The sequence below is a fragment of the Thermobia domestica genome, chromosome 14 (assembly GCF_964235325.1).
Source record: "Thermobia domestica chromosome 14, izTheDome1.hap1.1, whole genome shotgun sequence".
Taxonomy (NCBI): Eukaryota; Metazoa; Arthropoda; class Insecta; order Zygentoma; family Lepismatidae; genus Thermobia; species Thermobia domestica.
Genome location: NC_137467.1, coordinates 26,584,894 through 26,607,009, shown reverse-complemented (window position 1 = coordinate 26,607,009; position 22,116 = coordinate 26,584,894). Strand labels below are relative to the sequence as shown.

The 22,116-nt window shown below is 36.5% G+C and overlaps 2 protein-coding genes across 2 annotated transcripts; one reads left to right on the top strand and one right to left on the bottom strand.

The window, feature by feature from the left end:
• Positions 1–4,327: 4,327 nt before the first annotated feature.
• LOC145669763 (uncharacterized) lies at positions 4,328–5,713 on the top strand. Its single transcript, XM_081738101.1, has one exon. It carries the CDS (start codon positions 4,328–4,330, stop codon positions 5,711–5,713), a length of 1,386 nt encoding a protein of 461 aa, XP_081594227.1.
• An 8,243-nt stretch (positions 5,714–13,956) lies between these two features.
• LOC145669762 (uncharacterized) lies at positions 13,957–15,342 on the bottom strand. Its single transcript, XM_081738100.1, has one exon. It carries the CDS (start codon positions 15,340–15,342, stop codon positions 13,957–13,959), a length of 1,386 nt encoding a protein of 461 aa, XP_081594226.1.
• Positions 15,343–22,116: the final 6,774 nt, after the last annotated feature.

Sequence of the window (22,116 nt, the reverse complement as noted above, 5' to 3'; positions counted from 1 at the left end):
CGAGTGTTTCGTCACCGTTCTTAAACTTACTGAGCCACCTCTACATTGTGCAGATAGTCACGATACTCTCAGCGTTTGACCGAAGTTTGAACTCGTACAGCATATACTCGCTTATGACGCTCTGCTGAGGTCCCATGTTCACTCTGTCCTTGCGGAAGTTCGCGGTGTAACTGAACTGCCACAACCAGGTAGTATGTTGGATATACCCACACCAACAACTGACCTTCGCCTTATCTCCATTCGCATTCAACTCATGGTGTGAGGCCAATAGAATACAGACCTTCACAAAAAGTGACAGAACTTTCTTAGTTACCTTTATAATTAATAATTACGGTTTCTACATTGCTTTCCATAAAACAAAAATGGTAAAAGGTATCCAGAAACTGTTTCTTCTAGTCAATTCATTGTCCTAAAAATACGTTTCACCTTCTCCGTTACCCCTTAGATAATACGTAGTGAATGGAAAGTGAACCATTTCTTGTTTCAACGTTAATCGAAATAGTAAAAAATGACGGTAGTAGAAAAGGAAAAGTGGTTTACTGCAATCCACTCAGCATCCCACGAATATGTATCATCTTCTCCGTTATTTCTTTAGTAAAATGAAATTGGAAATGTCAGTTCTTGACTATTTTATATTACAGCATTTGTGGCCATACAACTAAAACGGTAACAGATAGCGACATGTTGTTTTCTTGTAACCGATTTATACGTTTCATTAGAACTTATTATGACCATCCACAACACTCTACCGAATGTGAAAGTGTTTCAAATTTACTAATACTTCAAGTTCCAATATCGATCTTCATAAATCAAAATTGTATGTGATGTAGTTTTCTTTTTTCTTTTCTTTTCTTTTCTTTTCTTTTCTTTTCTTTTCTTTTCTTTTCTTTTCTTTTCTTTTCTTTCTTTCTTTCTTTCTTCTTCTTCTTTTTTTCCTTTTTTTTGTAAATCAGCGTGCCAAGAAAAGCTTGAATCTCCTGCATTCACTCTGTATTAAGACCAAAAGTGGTAGGAATCTACTGCATGCGATCTTAAGTTAGATAGCTAGAGAATAAAAACGAAATCATTAATAAGGAGCGGACTTTTTTGAACGATTTGGTGTCTTCAGAAAAGATTCTCTTTTGTCTCTCTACTAAGACCGGAAGTGGTATAGATTTACTTTTAATAGTCAATTCGTAACGAATTTAAATTCAATTCGTTTGGAAGTCTACCGTAGTTTAACGACTGTGAAACGAAATTAATTTGTTAAAATTGTATGATCATGTTACCCTTATATTTTTTTCTCTAATTTTCTCTAAAAATAATGTAGTGTATTTTTAATCATCAAACGATTATATGACTAAATAGGAAGTTGGACACCCTTTCTTACCACTCTAATGGTGACCTTCATTTTGGGAACTTCTGCATACTTTTATCCTTTGGAATACTAGGGGCTGGGTAAGATGCAGTGCCTAATGGAAAAAACCCGCTACCAACAATTTATTGACTGAATAAGAAGTTAAAAGATAACGTATAATGAAGTCTTTTGTATACGTGAAATATAACTATATTCGAAATAGATCTATGTCCCTTTGTTACTTGAGTCATCAAAAATTCGTAAAGAGATTAATATTATATACTTGTAATAATGCATTGTATTTCTATTTGTGATAATACATTTTTCCTTATTTCAGAATATATCAAAGGTATTGTTATTTATCTTGCGGTTCTATACGCTATTAGAACTGAATATAATTCAAACGTTATAAAGTATTCACGAAATGTTTATCACGCACAGTATTTTCCTCATCTAACCTCATTTATTATTAATATTTATTTTACGTTCTGCCTACAATAAAGTAGAGTAACTATTGGCGACAAATTGTGTGTACTGAGCATTATTACTGTGAGATTTCCTGTTGACTGTAGACGGTAAGTCTGTCTTTAATATTACTTTAACTCTCCCACTATCGTCTACGTTGACTTCTTGAAGGAGCTCTCACAGTTTTGTGAAAGTCGTCCTCCGCTTGAACTGTAATTATCCATCTGCGATTGTTTTGAGCTAATTTGGACCAAAACTGAAGTCAAAGTAATTTACGACCTACTTATGTCACGTTAGACTTATAATTGTCCATGACAACAACCGGCCACTACAGTTGCTGATACTGTTAAGATAATTCTAAGATTTCGACGAGAAATGTTCAATCATCTCCCTTAAGCTCTGTCATTGCCCCATTGATTTATTTTTTTTATTCATCTGGAAAAGTGGCTTGCATCGAAACGTTTCAGTTACAATAAAGTCCTCAAGATATGAATTCTACACTGGAAGCAATCTGAAATGCCAGATATTTACAGAGAGGGTAAAATTGAAACTGGGGCCACGATACCAGGAATGTCTTGAAGTTCGTGGCGACTACATAAAAAGACTTGTATGTACTTATACCTCAACAAGAAGAAAATTTTCTCTCCTATGATTTTATTGGTTTCTTTAAATATAAGTTCTTTTTCGACATTCGTCATATATAAAAATTGATGTATATGTGGAAGTCCATGTTAAAGCATAACTCTAGAACACCGGAAGCAATTTTATCCAAACTTCTTACACATATTACAGTCCTGAAGAGAGTACTGTAGTGGAGAGTGGATACACAATGATTGAGAACAATAGATATTTGTCTCAAATTCATAGTTTTTGAAGTCCATGATATGATTGGTGAAAGTTCCGATGTCCTGTATACCCAAAGTCAACCGCAGAATCAAGTAAACCTTGCATGCCTAAGGAAATGCACTAAATTATAGGAAGATATAAATTGCGTAACCACATCAGCGCAGAAGTGAGAGTGTTAAATGTTTTCTCAGTCCTTCCTTAGGTCAAACAATTTTTAAATATCCAGAGATAAACAATCAATAGATTTCAATCAATTGAACAAAAAATGAAATGAAATATTTGAGTTTTACGTCCCACGCATATGCCGGTGTGGGTAAAGGAGACGGTGATGATGAGTAATGAATGAAATGGTGGAATGAAGAAAGTGGGCGGAACGGAAGACCCCGAGGAAACCCACGCACACGGAGATCAACTGAACAAGTTATATATGAGTGAGTATAGATCTTCAGGTGTAGTTTTTGAGAAAATCGAAAAAAAAACTGTTTTTGTAAACCTAAACATTGATGCGATACCATAACTACGCTATCTTTGAATACAAACTGATACTGAAGTATATAACCTTACCAAACTTTCCCTGTCCATTGTCCCTGTTATGAAAACCGGAGGTAGTAAATCTTTCTTCATTTTGTTCTCATAGTTAAAATGTTGTAGGTTTAGTTTGAAACAAAACTCAATGCTAGTTTCAGTTAAACCATCAGTAAAATTAATTCCACTAACGGTTAAAATACTATCACTACTTGTTACAATTCTTCTTACTAATGATGAAATTAATTAAGACTTAAATACACTTCCGATGTCTATTCACTTTCCCTCCCGTTTGGCAGTGATTTTATAGCTGCTGCATTCATTACACAATGGAATGAAGTTCATGTTTTGTCATTCTTGTCGTATTTAAACATTAAAATGTCTATCAGGAGCTGATTTCAGAGCTAAGAAGCTTCAAGACCAGATTCTGTATACAGCTCTTGTATTATAATGTAAAAGACTGTGTTAATTTTTCATATTCTTTCCGTATAAGTTTAAGTTTTTCTTCCTGAGAACTTTGGTAATGTATAGTATATTGTTTGTTTCTGAAAGCCCAATGATCAAATCAATCATAGATAAGTAATATAAAGACTACAAACTTTCAATCTAACAATATTCTTCTTATTTCTTTTAGGCAATCTTGACGAGAAAATGAGGACACATTACATGGTGGTTGTTATAATTTTTTTAATGGCTAACACAACAAAAGCGGGAGAAAACCTGGTACAAAAATTACCAAGAAACCAACACAACAGTGAATTATTGGGTTGCCTTTCGTACATTCTATCCATATATGACAAAAACACACGAGCTGTAACTGTGTTTGCAGATAATACGAATATTGGATTGGATGTGTTGCCACCAAGTTACAACGGTGCATTTGTAATTGTTAACAGCAACTTGCCAGATGTACTAAATACATCAAAACTCAAGGTTTCCGTATTAGAATGGTCCGAAGATTCAATAGTTTATTTGTTTTTCTTGGAAAACGATGTTGGTTTTTTGAAAACGATACACAAGATGAAATTATTTTATTTAAGTTCCAGAAGTAAATTCATTGTTGTTCTTTCTAGGATGCATAAAATAACAACTGGGACAGAAAGTATTTTCCGTAGTGCGTTTCAGGAAAATATATACAATGTGATTGTCATAACAATGGGAAATATAAAGTTGCTAAATATCATCGACATATACACGTACTTTCCATTCTCAAATGATCATTGTAAGTCAGCTGGTAGACTAACACTCATCGATCAATGGCATAAGGGACATATGATCAAAGGAAGTGACTTATTTCCGAATAAATTAGAAAACCTTCATTCGTGTGAATTGAGTGCTACAACGTTTTTCTTACCCCCTGATTCCATATTAGAAAAGAGAATAGATGGTGGTGTTATTGCTAAGGGACCAACTCCAAAAGCACTATATACAATTGCGAAGAAGATGAATTTTACCTTGAAGTTTACGAAACGAATTAATAAAAATGATCATGGTAGACTCTTACCTAATGGCACATTTCTCGGTGACTTGGCAAGAATAAAATCCGGAGAATTAGAAGGAAGCTTTGTAGGTAGAACACCAAAATTGAATCATTTTGTACATTTTCATCCAATACTCAGTGGAGATTTCTATCGAATGATATGGGCTGTTCGCCAACCCTCCACATATCCTAAATGGATGAGTATAATGTTTCCTTTCCACTTATATTGCTGGATTGTAATTTTATTCTTATATGGTCTCGTTATTATGCCTATGAAATTAATCAAATCACTTATTAAGAATAGAAACTGTTTAATATTCCGATCTCCTTTCATGTATAATTTCTCCATACTTTTAGGGATATCAGTCCCAGAACCACCTCGTATTCCTCTGGTAAGAATAGTATTTGTAATCTGGGTTCTGGGTTCTTTCATTTTGAATTATAGCTACCAGGCTTCGCTTTTTAGATTTGTTACAAAACCAATAAAATATAAGTTAATTAATAGTATGAATGATCTTTTAGACTCAGGCATTCCGCTTGGTGGCCTTTCTCACCATCGGAGTTTTTTCTCTGACCCTACTGATCACGTAATGAAACAGATTCTGGACAAGTGGAAGGATTTTACTTCTCCAAGAGCTGTGGCAGAAGCGTTAGTAGATTTAGCCGGAATTAAAAATTGGGGTATATTTTGGACATCCAGTGGTGTTGATTATTTGGTATATTCACACTCCTTTTTCGATTCACAAGGCAAACCGTTGATTCATAAAGTCCAGCAGATTGTTGTTTCAGTTCCTAGTGTTTATTTGCTGCGACCAAATTCTCCTTACGTGGATTCTTTTAACCAAGTGATTCAAGATTGTGTGGAATATGGATTACGTAAAAAATGGAAAACTGATACGTTACATGAGGTACGAACAACAAGACGACATTTAGCTTTCAGTACTAAAGATAATGATGTTGTAATAATTTCTATTAAGGATTTGATGGGTGGTTTTGCATTTCTTATTTTCGGATTATCTTTGAGTATAATGGCATTTGTAATTGAAGTATTTCATAAATAGAGTTCTTAGTTGAGGAAATAATAAGTGTACAGTGTTTTGCAGGAAGTATATTATATTGTGTTTTTGAAAGTATTTGGTCTAGGAATTAATTCGCGCGGTTGGTACGCACACATTGAAGCTGTAGTACAAACACAAAATACATAAATACCTTAAGAAAAATATTGTCCATCGCTAGCCACCACTTTCGCCCATCTGTCAGGCAATGTACGGATTCCGTGGCGAAAGAAGTCCTCATCCTTGGAAGCGATCCAGTCAGAGACCCATGTTTCGATATCTTCTGAAGAAGTAAACCGCTGTCCAATCAAATCGTTGTTCATGCAATCGAACAAGTAGTAGTCCGAAGGAGCAACGTCTGGTGAATACGGCGGGTGGGGTAAAACTTCCCATCCGACATTTTCTAAATAGGTTTTGACCGGTTTTGCGACATGTGGGCGAGCGTTATCATGTTGAACAATAAGTTTGTCATGTCTGTTCTCCCATTCTGGTCGTGTTCTGGCCAGAGCTTGCTTCAAACGCATTAATTGTCGTCGATAACCTTCTCCATTCATAGTTTCACCCGGTTGCAGCAGCTCATAGTACACCACACCTTTCATATCCCACCATATGCACAGCATAACCTTTGCACAGTGAATATCTCGTTTTGGTTGTGATGGACCTGGTTCACCTGGTTTCACCCAGGCCTTTTTTCGTTTAGGGTTCTCGTAATGGATCCACTTCTCATCACCCGTAATAATTCGATGCAGAAACCCCTTTCTGCTCTGTCGTTGAAGCAGCAATTCGCAAATGGTTTTTCGTCTTTCAACGTCTCTGTCTTTCAATTCATGTGGAACCCAATGCGACATCTTTTGAATCATTCCCATGGCTTTCAAGCGTTTGGAGACTGTTGTTTGATCAACGCCTAATGCTGCTGCAAGTTGTTCCTGCGTTTGACACGAATCCTGCTCGAGCAATGCTGTCAATTCTTCGTCTTGAAATTTTTTTGGCTGTCCAGCTCGCTCTTGGTCTGCCAAGCCGAAATCACCACTTCTAAACCGTGCAAACCACTTCTGACACGTTCGCTCAGCTAGAGCATGGTCACCATACACTTCCACCAAAATACGATGACTTTCAGTCGCACATTTCTGCATGTTAAAGTAATGCAGCAGGACACCCCGCAAAAACACTTTATCAGGCACAAATTGCGCCATGTTCACTTAACTACAAACTGGTGTTGTTGACGCTTTAATCCACTGCCCTATACTACGAACGATACGCGATGACAGGGGTTTGCAACACATGTGTGGATACACGGAACTGTGGGACGCTCCGTTCGTTGCGCCATCTCTTGTCCACCCGCATGAATTAATTCCTAGACCAAATAGTTTGGTGACTGTTGGCTTTCTATGTATTAAAGCTGTTGAGGTTGTTGCACGGGAGCATTTTGCTGTAGAATTAAAATTATAATCGTGGTTAGTTTAATGCTTTAATGATTTATATTTGACTTCGTTTCTTTTTTTTTTTTGCTTGTTCTGCAATATCTTTTGGTGTAATACATATAGGGATGTTGAACTCTAACTACAGATACGGCCATTGTGATATTTTGGAATAATTTAAGCAAGAGGACGCAGTTTACGTTGCTATTAAGTCGCCACAATAGTTTTAAATCTATGGATTTTCCGCAAGATAGTGACATCTGTTGTCATTATCAGGTAGGCAGGCAGGCAGCAGCTTCTCAATACATTAGCTTGACGCATATATATATATATATACATATATATATATATATATATAGGGATGGCCAATTCCGGAATTTTTACTTTCCGGAATCCGCCCCTGGCAAACCTTGCAGACAGGCCTTGTTCAACAGTACAAACAATAATTGCGATGTATAATGTTTCTATCACTGTGCGAAACCATAAAAGAATAATAAAAAAATAATAATAAAAAAAAAGAACTGGAAGACCAAGAGTGTTGAGTGAACAAGTTAAACGTTACATTATTAGGGAAAGAAAAAAGGTTCCGAAAAAGTAGTGCTGTGCAATTGGCAACGGATCTGGAAGCACGCGGTGTTAAAGTATCAGCCAGTACAGTGCGGAATATTTGCAGGGTATCATGGTCGGATAGCCAGGAAAATGATCTGGGTGAACAAGACAAATCGTATAAAGAGACTAAAGTTTGAAAAAGAGTATAAAGATAAGGGATCAGGCTTCTTTCTGGAATAGGGTCATATTTTCGGACGAAAATAAATTTAATTTTATCGAGTCCAATGGGAGGCGTATGGTATGGCGCAAGGTGAATATAGAGATGAATCCTCAAAATCTCGTCCCTAAAGTAAGACACGGAGGAGGGTCCGTGCTCGTCTGGGGTTGTATGAGTGCCTCAGGAGTGGGTCGTCTCCACCTTATCGATGGAGTGATGATCCACAAAGTGTATATTAACATATTAAAGGAATATCTCCATACTAGTGCGCAGAAGATGGTTCTTGAAAACAATTTATTGTTCAGCAAGACAACGACTCCAAACATACAGCGGAAAATACTCGATTGTGGCTACTCTATACAGGGGCGGATCCAGGACGGACTTCTGGGGAAGGGGCGGTCGGCAGTAATACTGCTACTTTTAAGAGCTCCAAACTTGTTATGGATGGGTTTATTTATATATAAAATAAGAAAGTTTCCTCTTGTGGGGGGGCGATGGCCCCGATCGCCCCCCTCTGGATCTGCCCCTGAGGTTTGGTATCTTTCTCAAAGACTTACCCTTCTTATGCACTTTAATAATTACTTTTCTTGTCTCCTCATTTGTTTCTGTTCGGTTGCTTCCCATTTCGACAGCCCACCGTGCAGTTTTTTCACTCCTATTCACAACTCACTCTGTTACTCGTCATGCTATACAAAGGTGCATACTCAGGTGAATACTAGTGAACCCCAGTTGTGGTATCTTTGTTTCGTATTCGTACGTCAGGTGTACGATCACTTTTTGCGTCTACTCTATACATTTTCTACGGAATTTATTTACTTTCTGACCATTAAACTTGTCTTTGTGGTTCTTTATTGATATATTCATAAAGCTTAGTTTTCATTATTCATATTGTGTGTGTTATTACACTTCTTAAATTTTCTGTTTCTTTTTCGCAGGCATTCTCGTTTCAATAGCATAGGTGTACGAACACTTTCTGCGCTCACTGTATGTACAGTAAATACAAATTTATAATTTTTGACTTTACGAAGTATACAATGTAATTGTTCAATAATTAACATAAGCAGGCATTCATTAATTTATATTAATATAATAGTTAACAAAATTAATAAGCGGGTGATTGATGACTTAGTGGTAGAGTTTTCATCTATGGTATTCTAACCCAGGACATGTGGGTTTTCGATGGCTAATTTTGTGTTCGAAAATTTTCCCGGTGGTACTCTTGGTTCCCTTTCTTATATTTGTTCCATCATCACTCATTAACGAATTTAGTTTATCAAAACTCTATAGCCATATATTCATTCTGTCCGTCAGTGAAACAAACAGTCTCAAGAACTATCTGATAGATTACCAATCAATTTTGGCCATGATGTACAGAGTCAATAGTTAAGAATCGAGTTCCCTGATGAATGTAATATTCAAACCGGAAGCGGTACAAATCAACCATTTCCGGTTTTAACGTTAATCATTATATAGTAAATATGGTAATAGATAGCGAGAAGCGGTTTCCAGTAATCGACATATATAACATTCATGTAGATAGAATGTTACCCAGTTTGTGTATCTGCTGAAAATAATGAGCTTAGGTATTTAGAGAGCATTTTCCGCTTTAGAAAATGTGTGCTTGGTAAAGAATGTAGAGAATTAGCTGAGTCAGGCACGTAGCTAGAATATGGTAATAGGAAGGGGGGGATCTGTCACGAAATACTGTGGTTATTTACCAGGGGCTCAATCATTCTAAACTATTTTATTGGCAACATATATTGGTTCGTTTAGCCAAGATTTCTAATGGGGGCATGATATGAAATACTGTGGTTACACACCAGAGGTTCGATCAATCTAAATATTTTACTGACAACATACCCATATTGATTGGTTAGGACAATAAAATGAGGATATATTAGTAAGTATTTTAATAAGAAGCTATGAAAAAATCTCGAGTAAAAGAATATAAAAAAAGTATTGAAAAAGATATCGTCTTCCGAGGTCATTCGAACGGTGTCGAGAATTTTGCGTCTGGGAAATTTGCGCCCTACCTCAAGAACAGGGAAAATTGCGCCTGCGATGTACCTCCAACGGGAAGTTTGAGCCCTGCGAAATAAAAGAACCTATTGGAGCTTACGCATTTCCTCGGAGGGGCTGACATTAGAGCATAAACAATCCTCCCCCCACAACCATGCCATTTGTGATTTATTTTCATTGTGGCTATATAAGGGGACAATAAACTTCAATATAAGCCAAAAGAACACAACGGATCAACGCAATCACTGCTTCTTCCAGAGATGATTTTGGGGGAACACTGGCCTCCCCAGAGCTCTCAGAGTGCCCCCTCGGAGGAGACCAAAATAATACGTCTATAATATAATAATAAATAGAATAGTACCAGCAGTGACCCCCCTCCGGAATACTAAATATGCTCCCCGGAACATTTTTCCTGAAAGAACGACTGAACGCAATTGTGTGTTTGAAGTGTAATTCCAGCAAGTAAACACACTGTACATAGTTTTCTTGATAATATTACTGAACTGATTTTACATTCACTTTACATTTTCTTTTCTATATTTTGTGTCCTGAAAAGCCAAACAACTCGCAAGGATTGTGAACAGAGATATCTTGGGTAGAGCCAAACAGCCTTTTGTAGATTAAATTATACTCTTTGATTATATTAATAAATAATTATATATCAGTCATTTATACGTTTATTGTAAATTTTGTAGTATAATGAAAAATTGTATTTGTATGGATTGCCCTTTAGTGAACTAAAATTGTATTTTTTTCATTTGTTCGGAATATTATAACGGATGGAGTAACTCACTGAGCCGATGAGAGGCAAGCCTAGTTCAAGTGCGAGTGGAAGTTACTTTACACAATACAATAATAAGTTGAATTGTAGGGCGCTAACATCCCAGTGCAAATATATAGCCGGCGCATTTTCCCCTCTTTTTGGGGTAGGGCGCAAACATCCCAGTGCAAATATATTGCGAGCGCATTTTTTCCTATTTTTGTGGTAGGGCGCAAAATTCTCGCATTCAAGGAAAATATAATGTCCGTGAAGTTGACAAGCCACTTACGTCAGACTCCAATTTCGACTTTAAACGTCGCTAGTTCTACGTTAGTGTTCGATAGTGACGCAAATCGTTAGTACTCCAACTGCATGCCACCACGCCCACTTCTAAGAATCATCTCAAAAATGAGGTTAACCGTTAGAGCAAGTAAGTGCTCATTGGTGCCATTAACATTAACGTTAAAGCCTCCATCGTACGGCCCTTTGAGTAATAATAACACCACGTTTTTTGCTAGTCTCAATGCGTCCCTATATTCTCGCGAACATTCTAACGTGCCCAAGTTAGTTACTTTTTTTGGGAGGGGACTATTGTTTATCTGTTATTGTTTATTGTTTATCGCTAGTCTGCAGAGTAGTCCTTACATTAATATGCCATTGTCCTTGATAATCATTGCGTATTTACAAGCAATTTGTTATTACAGTTAGAAGATATCAAAAAACAACAGATAAAATCTACTACTTAACGGTTCATATTTTTCTTTTACAGTACATAAACGATTAATAATAATAATAATAATAATAATAATAATAATAATAATAATAATAATAATAATAATAATAATAATAATAATAATAATAATAATAAAGACTATTCCAGCATAAAAGTTATCAATTGCATCACACTGGCAACAAGCGACGCATATTTTAACTTCATAAAAAATCGTTTCTCACGATTTTCTGGAAAACTACGTATGATAACATCTTCATTATGTCAAGTTGTTTATCTCAGTGTGATATATGTCTTACCTCTGGACAATATCACAGTAAAACCAAAATTAAATATTAGGAGTACATCGTACTTTTGGACTACATCTCATTAATCATGGGAAGATTGAGTAGTGTATATTTTGGATGTAAGTTTCAGCTTAACTTGCATCATACATTCTTAGGATTACAAAAAGGAAATTAGTTCGTTTGCATTTGAACAAAATTCTTAGGATTACAAAAAGAAAAAATAATTTTTCCGAATTCCGGAATTTTTCCGAAATCCGGAATTTTTCCGAAATCCGGAGTTTTCCCGAATTCCGGAATTTTTCTGAATTCCGGATTTTTTCCGAAATCCGAAATTTTTCCGAATTTCGGATTTTTTCTGAATCCGGATTTTTTCCGAAATCCGGAATTTTTCCGAATTCCGGAATTTTTCTGAATTCCGGATTTTTTCCGAATTCCGGAATTATCCGATTTTACTTTCCGGATTCCGGAAAGTAAAAATTCCGGAATTGGCCATCCCTATATATATATATATATATATGTATATATATATATATATGCGTCAAGCTAATGTATTGAGAAGCTGCTGCCTGCCTGCCTACCTGATAATGACAACAGATGTCACTATCTTGCGGAAAATCCATAGATTTAAAACTATTGTGGCGACTTAATAGCAACGTAAACTGCGTCCTCTTGCTTAAATTATTCCAAAATATCACAATGGCCGTATCTGTAGTTAGAGTTCAACATCCCTATATGTATTACACCAAAAGATATTGCAGAACAAGCAAAAAAAAAAAAAAAGAAACGAAGTCAAATATAAATCATTAAAGCATTAAACTAACCACGATTATAATTTTAATTCTACAGCAAAATGCTCCCGTGCAACAACCTCAACAGCTTTAATACATAGAAAGCCAACAGTCACCAAACTATTTGGTCTAGGAATTAATTCATGCGGGTGGACAAGAGATGGCGCAACGAACGGAGCGTCCCACAGTTCCGTGTATCCACACATGTGTTGCAAACCCCTGTCATCGCGTATCGTTCGTAGTATAGGGCAGTGGATTAAAGCGTCAACAACACCAGTTTGTAGTTAAGTGAACATGGCGCAATTTGTGCCTGATAAAGTGTTTTTGCGGGGTGTCCTGCTGCATTACTTTAACATGCAGAAATGTGCGACTGAAAGTCATCGTATTTTGGTGGAAGTGTATGGTGACCATGCTCTAGCTGAGCGAACGTGTCAGAAGTGGTTTGCACGGTTTAGAAGTGGTGATTTCGGCTTGGCAGACCAAGAGCGAGCTGGACAGCCAAAAAAATTTCAAGACGAAGAATTGACAGCATTGCTCGAGCAGGATTCGTGTCAAACGCAGGAACAACTTGCAGCAGCATTAGGCGTTGATCAAACAACAGTCTCCAAACGCTTGAAAGCCATGGGAATGATTCAAAAGATGTCGCATTGGGTTCCACATGAATTGAAAGACAGAGACGTTGAAAGACGAAAAACCATTTGCGAATTGCTGCTTCAACGACAGAGCAGAAAGGGGTTTCTGCATCGAATTATTACGGGTGATGAGAAGTGGATCCATTACGAGAACCCTAAACGAAAAAAGGCCTGGGTGAAACCAGGTGAACCAGGTCCATCACAACCAAAACGAGATATTCACTGTGCAAAGGTTATGCTGTGCATATGGTGGGATATGAAAGGTGTGGTGTACTATGAGCTGCTGCAACCGGGTGAAACTATGAATGGAGAAGGTTATCGACGACAATTAATGCGTTTGAAGCAAGCTCTGGCCAGAACACGACCAGAATGGGAGAACAGACATGACAAACTTATTGTTCAACATGATAACGCTCGCCCACATGTCGCAAAACCGGTCAAAACCTATTTAGAAAATGTCGGATGGGAAGTTTTACCCCACCCGCCGTATTCACCAGACGTTGCTCCTTCGGACTACTACTTGTTCGATTGCATGAACAACGATTTGATTGGACAGCGGTTTACTTCTTCAGAAGATATCGAAACATGGGTCTCTGACTGGATCGCTTCCAAGGATGAGGACTTCTTTCGCCACGGAATCCGTACATTGCCTGACAGATGGGCGAAAGTGGTGGCTAGCGATGGACAATATTTTTCTTAAGGTATTTATGTATTTTGTGTTTGTACTACAGCTTCAATGTGTGCGTACCAACCGCGCGAATTAATTCCTAGACCAAATACTTTCAAAAACACAATATAATATACTTCCTGCAAAACACTGTACACTTATTATTTCCTCAACTAAGAACTCTATTTATGAAATACTTCAATTACAAATGCCATTATACTCAAAGATAATCCGAAAATAAGAAATGCAAAACCACCCATCAAATCCTTAATAGAAATTATTACAACATCATTATCTTTAGTACTGAAAGCTAAATGTCGTCTTGTTGTTCGTACCTCATGTAACGTATCAGTTTTCCATTTTTTACGTAATCCATATTCCACACAATCTTGAATCACTTGGTTAAAAGAATCCACGTAAGGAGAATTTGGTCGCAGCAAATAAACACTAGGAACTGAAACAACAATCTGCTGGACTTTATGAATCAACGGTTTGCCTTGTGAATCGAAAAAGGAGTGTGAATATACCAAATAATCAACACCACTGGATGTCCAAAATATACCCCAATTTTTAATTCCGGCTAAATCTACTAACGCTTCTGCCACAGCTCTTGGAGAAGTAAAATCCTTCCACTTGTCCAGAATCTGTTTCATTACGTGATCAGTAGGGTCAGAGAAAAAACTCCGATGGTGAGAAAGGCCACCAAGCGGAATGCCTGAGTCTAAAAGATCATTCATACTATTAATTAACTTATATTTTATTGGTTTTGTAACAAATCTAAAAAGCGAAGCCTGGTAGCTATAATTCAAAATGAAAGAACCCAGAACCCAGATTACAAATACTATTCTTACCAGAGGAATACGAGGTGGTTCTGGGACTGATATCCCTAAAAGTATGGAGAAATTATACATGAAAGGAGATCGGAATATTAAACAGTTTCTATTCTTAATAAGTGATTTGATTAATTTCATAGGCATAATAACGAGACCATATAAGAATAAAATTACAATCCAGCAATATAAGTGGAAAGGAAACATTATACTCATCCATTTAGGATATGTGGAGGGTTGGCGAACAGCCCATATCATTCGATAGAAATCTCCACTGAGTATTGGATGAAAATGTACAAAATGATTCAATTTTGGTGTTCTACCTACAAAGCTTCCTTCTAATTCTCCGGATTTTATTCTTGCCAAGTCACCGAGAAATGTGCCATTAGGTAAGAGTCTACCATGATCATTTTTATTAATTCGTTTCGTAAACTTCAAGGTAAAATTCATCTTCTTCGCAATTGTATATAGTGCTTTTGGAGTTGGTCCCTTAGCAATAACACCACCATCTATTCTCTTTTCTAATATGGAATCAGGGGGTAAGAAAAACGTTGTAGCACTCAATTCACACGAATGAAGGTTTTCTAATTTATTCGGAAATAAGTCACTTCCTTTGATCATATGTCCCTTATGCCATTGATCGATGAGTGTTAGTCTACCAGCTGACTTACAATGATCATTTGAGAATGGAAAGTACGTGTATATGTCGATGATATTTAGCAACTTTATATTTCCCATTGTTATGACAATCACATTGTATATATTTTCCTGAAACGCACTACGGAAAATACTTTCTGTCCCAGTTGTTATTTTATGCATCCTAGAAAGAACAACAATGAATTTACTTCTGGAACTTAAATAAAATAATTTCATCTTGTGTATCGTTTTCAAAAAACCAACATCGTTTTCCAAGAAAAACAAATAAACTATTGAATCTTCGGACCATTCTAATACGGAAACCTTGAGTTTTGATGTATTTAGTACATCTGGCAAGTTGCTGTTAACAATTACAAATGCACCGTTGTAACTTGGTGGCAACACATCCAATCCAATATTCGTATTATCTGCAAACACAGTTACAGCTCGTGTGTTTTTGTCATATATGGATAGAATGTACGAAAGGCAACCCAATAATTCACTGTTGTGTTGGTTTCTTGGTAATTTTTGTACCAGGTTTTCTCCCGCTTTTGTTGTGTTAGCCATTAAAAAAATTATAACAACCACCATGTAATGTGTCCTCATTTTCTCGTCAAGATTGCCTAAAAGAAATAAGAAGAATATTGTTAGATTGAAAGTTTGTAGTCTTTATATTACTTATCTATGATTGATTTGATCATTGGGCTTTCAGAAACAAACAATATACTATACATTACCAAAGTTCTCAGGAAGAAAAACTTAAACTTATACGGAAAGAATATGAAAAATTAACACAGTCTTTTACATTATAATACAAGAGCTGTATACAGAATCTGGTCTTGAAGCTTCTTAGCTCTGAAATCAGCTCCTGATAGACATTTTAATGTTTAAATACGACAAGAATGACAAAACATGAACTTCATTCCATTGTGTAATGAATGCAGCAGCTATAAAATCACTGCCAAACGGGAGGGAAAGTGAATAGACATCGGAAGTGTATTTAAGTCTTAATTAATTTCATCATTAGTAAGAAGAATTGTAACAAGTAGTGATAGTATTTTAACCGTTAGTGGAATTAATTTTACTGATGGTTTAACTGAAACTAGCATTGAGTTTTGTTTCAAACTAAACCTACAACATTTTAACTATGAGAACAAAATGAAGAAAGATTTACTACCTCCGGTTTTCATAACAGGGACAATGGACAGGGAAAGTTTGGTAAGGTTATATACTTCAGTATCAGTTTGTATTCAAAGATAGCGTAGTTATGGTATCGCATCAATGTTTAGGTTTACAAAAACAGTTTTTTTTTCGATTTTCTCAAAAACTACACCTGAAGATCTATACTCACTCATATATAACTTGTTCAGTTGATCTCCGTGTGCGTGGGTTTCCTCGGGGTCTTCCGTTCCGCCCACTTTCTTCATTCCACCATTTCATTCATTACTCATCATCACCGTCTCCTTTACCCACACCGGCATATGCGTGGGACGTAAAACTCAAATATTTCATTTCATTTTTTGTTCAATTGATTGAAATCTATTGATTGTTTATCTCTGGATATTTAAAAATTGTTTGACCTAAGGAAGGACTGAGAAAACATTTAACACTCTCACTTCTGCGCTGATGTGGTTACGCAATTTATATCTTCCTATAATTTAGTGCATTTCCTTAGGCATGCAAGGTTTACTTGATTCTGCGGTTGACTTTGGGTATACAGGACATCGGAACTTTCACCAATCATATCATGGACTTCAAAAACTATGAATTTGAGACAAATATCTATTGTTCTCAATCATTGTGTATCCACTCTCCACTACAGTACTCTCTTCAGGACTGTAATATGTGTAAGAAGTTTGGATAAAATTGCTTCCGGTGTTCTAGAGTTATGCTTTAACATGGACTTCCACATATACATCAATTTTTATATATGACGAATGTCGAAAAAGAACTTATATTTAAAGAAACCAATAAAATCATAGGAGAGAAAATTTTCTTCTTGTTGAGGTATAAGTACATACAAGTCTTTTTATGTAGTCGCCACGAACTTCAAGACATTCCTGGTATCGTGGCCCCAGTTTCAATTTTACCCTCTCTGTAAATATCTGGCATTTCAGATTGCTTCCAGTGTAGAATTCATATCTTGAGGACTTTATTGTAACTGAAACGTTTCGATGCAAGCCACTTTTCCAGATGAATAAAAAAAATAAATCAATGGGGCAATGACAGAGCTTAAGGGAGATGATTGAACATTTCTCGTCGAAATCTTAGAATTATCTTAACAGTATCAGCAACTGTAGTGGCCGGTTGTTGTCATGGACAATTATAAGTCTAACGTGACATAAGTAGGTCGTAAATTACTTTGACTTCAGTTTTGGTCCAAATTAGCTCAAAACAATCGCAGATGGATAATTACAGTTCAAGCGGAGGACGACTTTCACAAAACTGTGAGAGCTCCTTCAAGAAGTCAACGTAGACGATAGTGGGAGAGTTAAAGTAATATTAAAGACAGACTTACCGTCTACAGTCAACAGGAAATCTCACAGTAATAATGCTCAGTACACACAATTTGTCGCCAATAGTTACTCTACTTTATTGTAGGCAGAACGTAAAATAAATATTAATAATAAATGAGGTTAGATGAGGAAAATACTGTGCGTGATAAACATTTCGTGAATACTTTATAACGTTTGAATTATATTCAGTTCTAATAGCGTATAGAACCGCAAGATAAATAACAATACCTTTGATATATTCTGAAATAAGGAAAAATGTATTATCACAAATAGAAATACAATGCATTATTACAAGTATATAATATTAATCTCTTTACGAATTTTTGATGACTCAAGTAACAAAGGGACATAGATCTATTTCGAATATAGTTATATTTCACGTATACAAAAGACTTCATTATACGTTATCTTTTAACTTCTTATTCAGTCAATAAATTGTTGGTAGCGGGTTTTTTCCATTAGGCACTGCATCTTACCCAGCCCCTAGTATTCCAAAGGATAAAAGTATGCAGAAGTTCCCAAAATGAAGGTCACCATTAGAGTGGTAAGAAAGGGTGTCCAACTTCCTATTTAGTCATATAATCGTTTGATGATTAAAAATACACTACATTATTTTTAGAGAAAATTAGAGAAAAAAATATAAGGGTAACATGATCATACAATTTTAACAAATTAATTTCGTTTCACAGTCGTTAAACTACGGTAGACTTCCAAACGAATTGAATTTAAATTCGTTACGAATTGACTATTAAAAGTAAATCTATACCACTTCCGGTCTTAGTAGAGAGACAAAAGAGAATCTTTTCTGAAGACACCAAATCGTTCAAAAAAGTCCGCTCCTTATTAATGATTTCGTTTTTATTCTCTAGCTATCTAACTTAAGATCGCATGCAGTAGATTCCTACCACTTTTGGTCTTAATACAGAGTGAATGCAGGAGATTCAAGCTTTTCTTGGCACGCTGATTTACAAAAAAAAGGAAAAAAAGAAGAAGAAGAAAGAAAGAAAGAAAGAAAAGAAAAGAAAAGAAAAGAAAAGAAAAGAAAAGAAAAGAAAAGAAAAGAAAAGAAAAGAAAAAAGAAAACTACATCACATACAATTTTGATTTATGAAGATCGATATTGGAACTTGAAGTATTAGTAAATTTGAAACACTTTCACATTCGGTAGAGTGTTGTGGATGGTCATAATAAGTTCTAATGAAACGTATAAATCGGTTACAAGAAAACAACATGTCGCTATCTGTTACCGTTTTAGTTGTATGGCCACAAATGCTGTAATATAAAATAGTCAAGAACTGACATTTCCAATTTCATTTTACTAAAGAAATAACGGAGAAGATGATACATATTCGTGGGATGCTGAGTGGATTGCAGTAAACCACTTTTCCTTTTCTACTACCGTCATTTTTTACTATTTCGATTAACGTTGAAACAAGAAATGGTTCACTTTCCATTCACTACGTATTATCTAAGGGGTAACGGAGAAGGTGAAACGTATTTTTAGGACAATGAATTGACTAGAAGAAACAGTTTCTGGATACCTTTTACCATTTTTGTTTTATGGAAAGCAATGTAGAAACCGTAATTATTAATTATAAAGGTAACTAAGAAAGTTCTGTCACTTTTTGTGAAGGTCTGTATTCTATTGGCCTCACACCATGAGTTGAATGCGAATGGAGATAAGGCGAAGGTCAGTTGTTGGTGTGGGTATATCCAACATACTACCTGGTTGTGGCAGTTCAGTTACACCGCGAACTTCCGCAAGGACAGAGTGAACATGGGACCTCAGCAGAGCGTCATAAGCGAGTATATGCTGTACGAGTTCAAACTTCGGTCAAACGCTGAGAGTATCGTGACTATCTGCACAATGTAGAGGTGGCTCAGTAAGTTTAAGAACGGTGACGAAACACTCGAAGATGCATCACGTCCGGCAGACTAATACATGTACAAAATGAAGATCTTCAGGCAGGAATTGACGCGAGGAATAGCCATACATGTGAGGAACTGGGACCGTAATTCAGTGTGAGTGGAGAAATCATTGGACAGCACCTTTATCAACTTGGTAAGCACTACAAGATGGTCGATGGATCCCACATGATTTGACCCCGGGCCAGAAGGTAACGCGTGCAGACACCTGTGTTTCTTTGCTGTTTCGTCTGAGGAAAGAGCCATTCTGGACAGGGTGTTAACATGTGATAAGTGGGTCCTGTACGAAGCTCCACAGTGCCGCCATCATTGGTTAGCATCCCACTAACCGGTTCTAAAATAGCCGAAACCAGCACTACACCAGAAGAAGATCCTCCTGTGTTTGTTAGACTGCTCGCTATATCGTGATCAGGAACTGCTACTAGATGCTCAGGACATCAATGCAACTGTATACTGTCAGTAGTTGAGCCCTGTTCAAGTAAAACTCAAAACTCTTGAGCAAACACTTCTGAATTGCAAAGTGGCTCTCCTGTTACAGAACCACGATAAGCCCCGCGTGGCTATGATGACCCGGGACACCATTCTAAGCCTTGGATGGGAAACATTATTACATACGCAATACTCCCCGGACCTTGCACCCTCCGATTATCACCTGTTCCATTCCTTGGACAATCGCCTTAGAAGACGTTAGTTCAAATCCTTAGTTGAGGTGCAAAATGTACTTCATACCTTCTTCGCTTCGCGGCCCACCAAGTTCTACCGCGATGGAATCCATGGCTTTCGAGAACATTTGCAGAAGATCGTCGATGCTGGAGACTACTTTTGATCTTCCAGGTACGTCTTAGGTGACATATCGATATTCGAAGGCAATGGGTAAAAAGTGTCAGAACTTTCTTGGTTACCTTTATAGTACTGTGGCCCTCATCTTGGGATGACGAAGGACTGCACAAAAATGCTTTCCAATATCTTTTAGCGCTTTTGTTCCCTGGAAATCAGTACTGAAAGCGGAAAGCGGAAGTACTTGTAAAATGGAAGTAACAGAATTTGGTGTTGCGTGTGCTGGTTGTATGATCTCTTGAGATACTAAATCGATTGCAGTAAATCATTTTCACTTTTCTAGTACCGTTTTTATTCTACTATTTCGATGGACATTAAAACATTAAATGGTTGATATATACAGTATCTACCAACAGGCCGGTAGCTTATGGGGCCCCGATCCAACCACATTATAGTTTATCACCATATTATAGTTCATTAGCAAGCCTGCCGTGAAAATTTTAGGGGGCGCCCCCTAGACCCCTTCCCCCATTGGATACGGGCCTGTCTACCACTTCCTGTATTAACGAAAAGGTAACGTAGAAGGCGGGACGTATTCCTGGGATATTGAATCGATTACAAAGAACCGTTTCTGGATATCTTTTAATATTTTTTGTTTTATGGAAAGCAATTTACTACTAGTAATAACTAGTTAATTTTAACCGTTTCCAGTTTCAGTAAGTGTTGAAGTTTGTGATGAAATCTCTTGATTCGCTGAATTAATTGCAGATATATCTTTGTTACTATAAATTAGCATTAATTATAAGGTGGAAGTTAAGATAAACGTTCAAAGCGGTAAAAGTTCATTTGAACACTTCATGTTCGCATAGAGAGTTAACGTAGGAGACGAAACCTATTTAAACAGCATTGAAACTTTTGCTGTTCATCTCAAGAACCACAGAAACTACAAATCTGACACAAATATCAAGCTTTATCAATCATTTTTGTATGACGCCACTCCTACTCCTCTTAGGTGTGCAACGAGGATTTACACTAACTCTGGGGTTGAACTTGGACTTAAAAGGCATTAGAACTGTCACCAATCATCTCATGGACCCTGAAAACTATGGACTCGACATTAATATCAATCGTTTTTGATCATGTTATGTTTGTCCCTCTCTCAAACACACACACTCCCTCTCTGTCTGTCTCTCACTCTTCATTACTAACAACGACGATACTGTTTTCCAGACTGTAATATTTAAACCAAGTTTGGATAAAATTGCTCCAAACTTTTTAGGGTTATGCTGAAACGTACTCACCCACACAATCAATTTTTATGTATGTCGAATGTCGAAAAGATATTTAAAAATAGCAATAAAAGATAGCAGAAGAAATTTATTGTGTTTGATATAATATCAAGTATATTCAACCGCTATTTTTTTGACGTAGTCACCATGAACCTCCAGATATTTCTGGCATCGTTGTGTCAGCTGTCAGTTATCCTGTCTGTAAATATATGTCTCCTGAGAATATATAACATCTATTTTGATCTAAGTTCATTATATTATAATTTCTGGAACTAATTAAAACATAGTTCACTCACTAAATATTTCAATGATAACACACAAACTAGAATATATTTAAACAGATGTATTTTCCGCAGATTCTCTGCATT

Coding starts and splice junctions, on each gene's coding strand:
- LOC145669763 (XM_081738101.1), top strand. CDS start 4,328: ATGGGAAATATAAAGTTGCTAAATATCATCGACATATACACGTACTTT.
- LOC145669762 (XM_081738100.1), bottom strand. CDS start 15,342: ATGGGAAATATAAAGTTGCTAAATATCATCGACATATACACGTACTTT.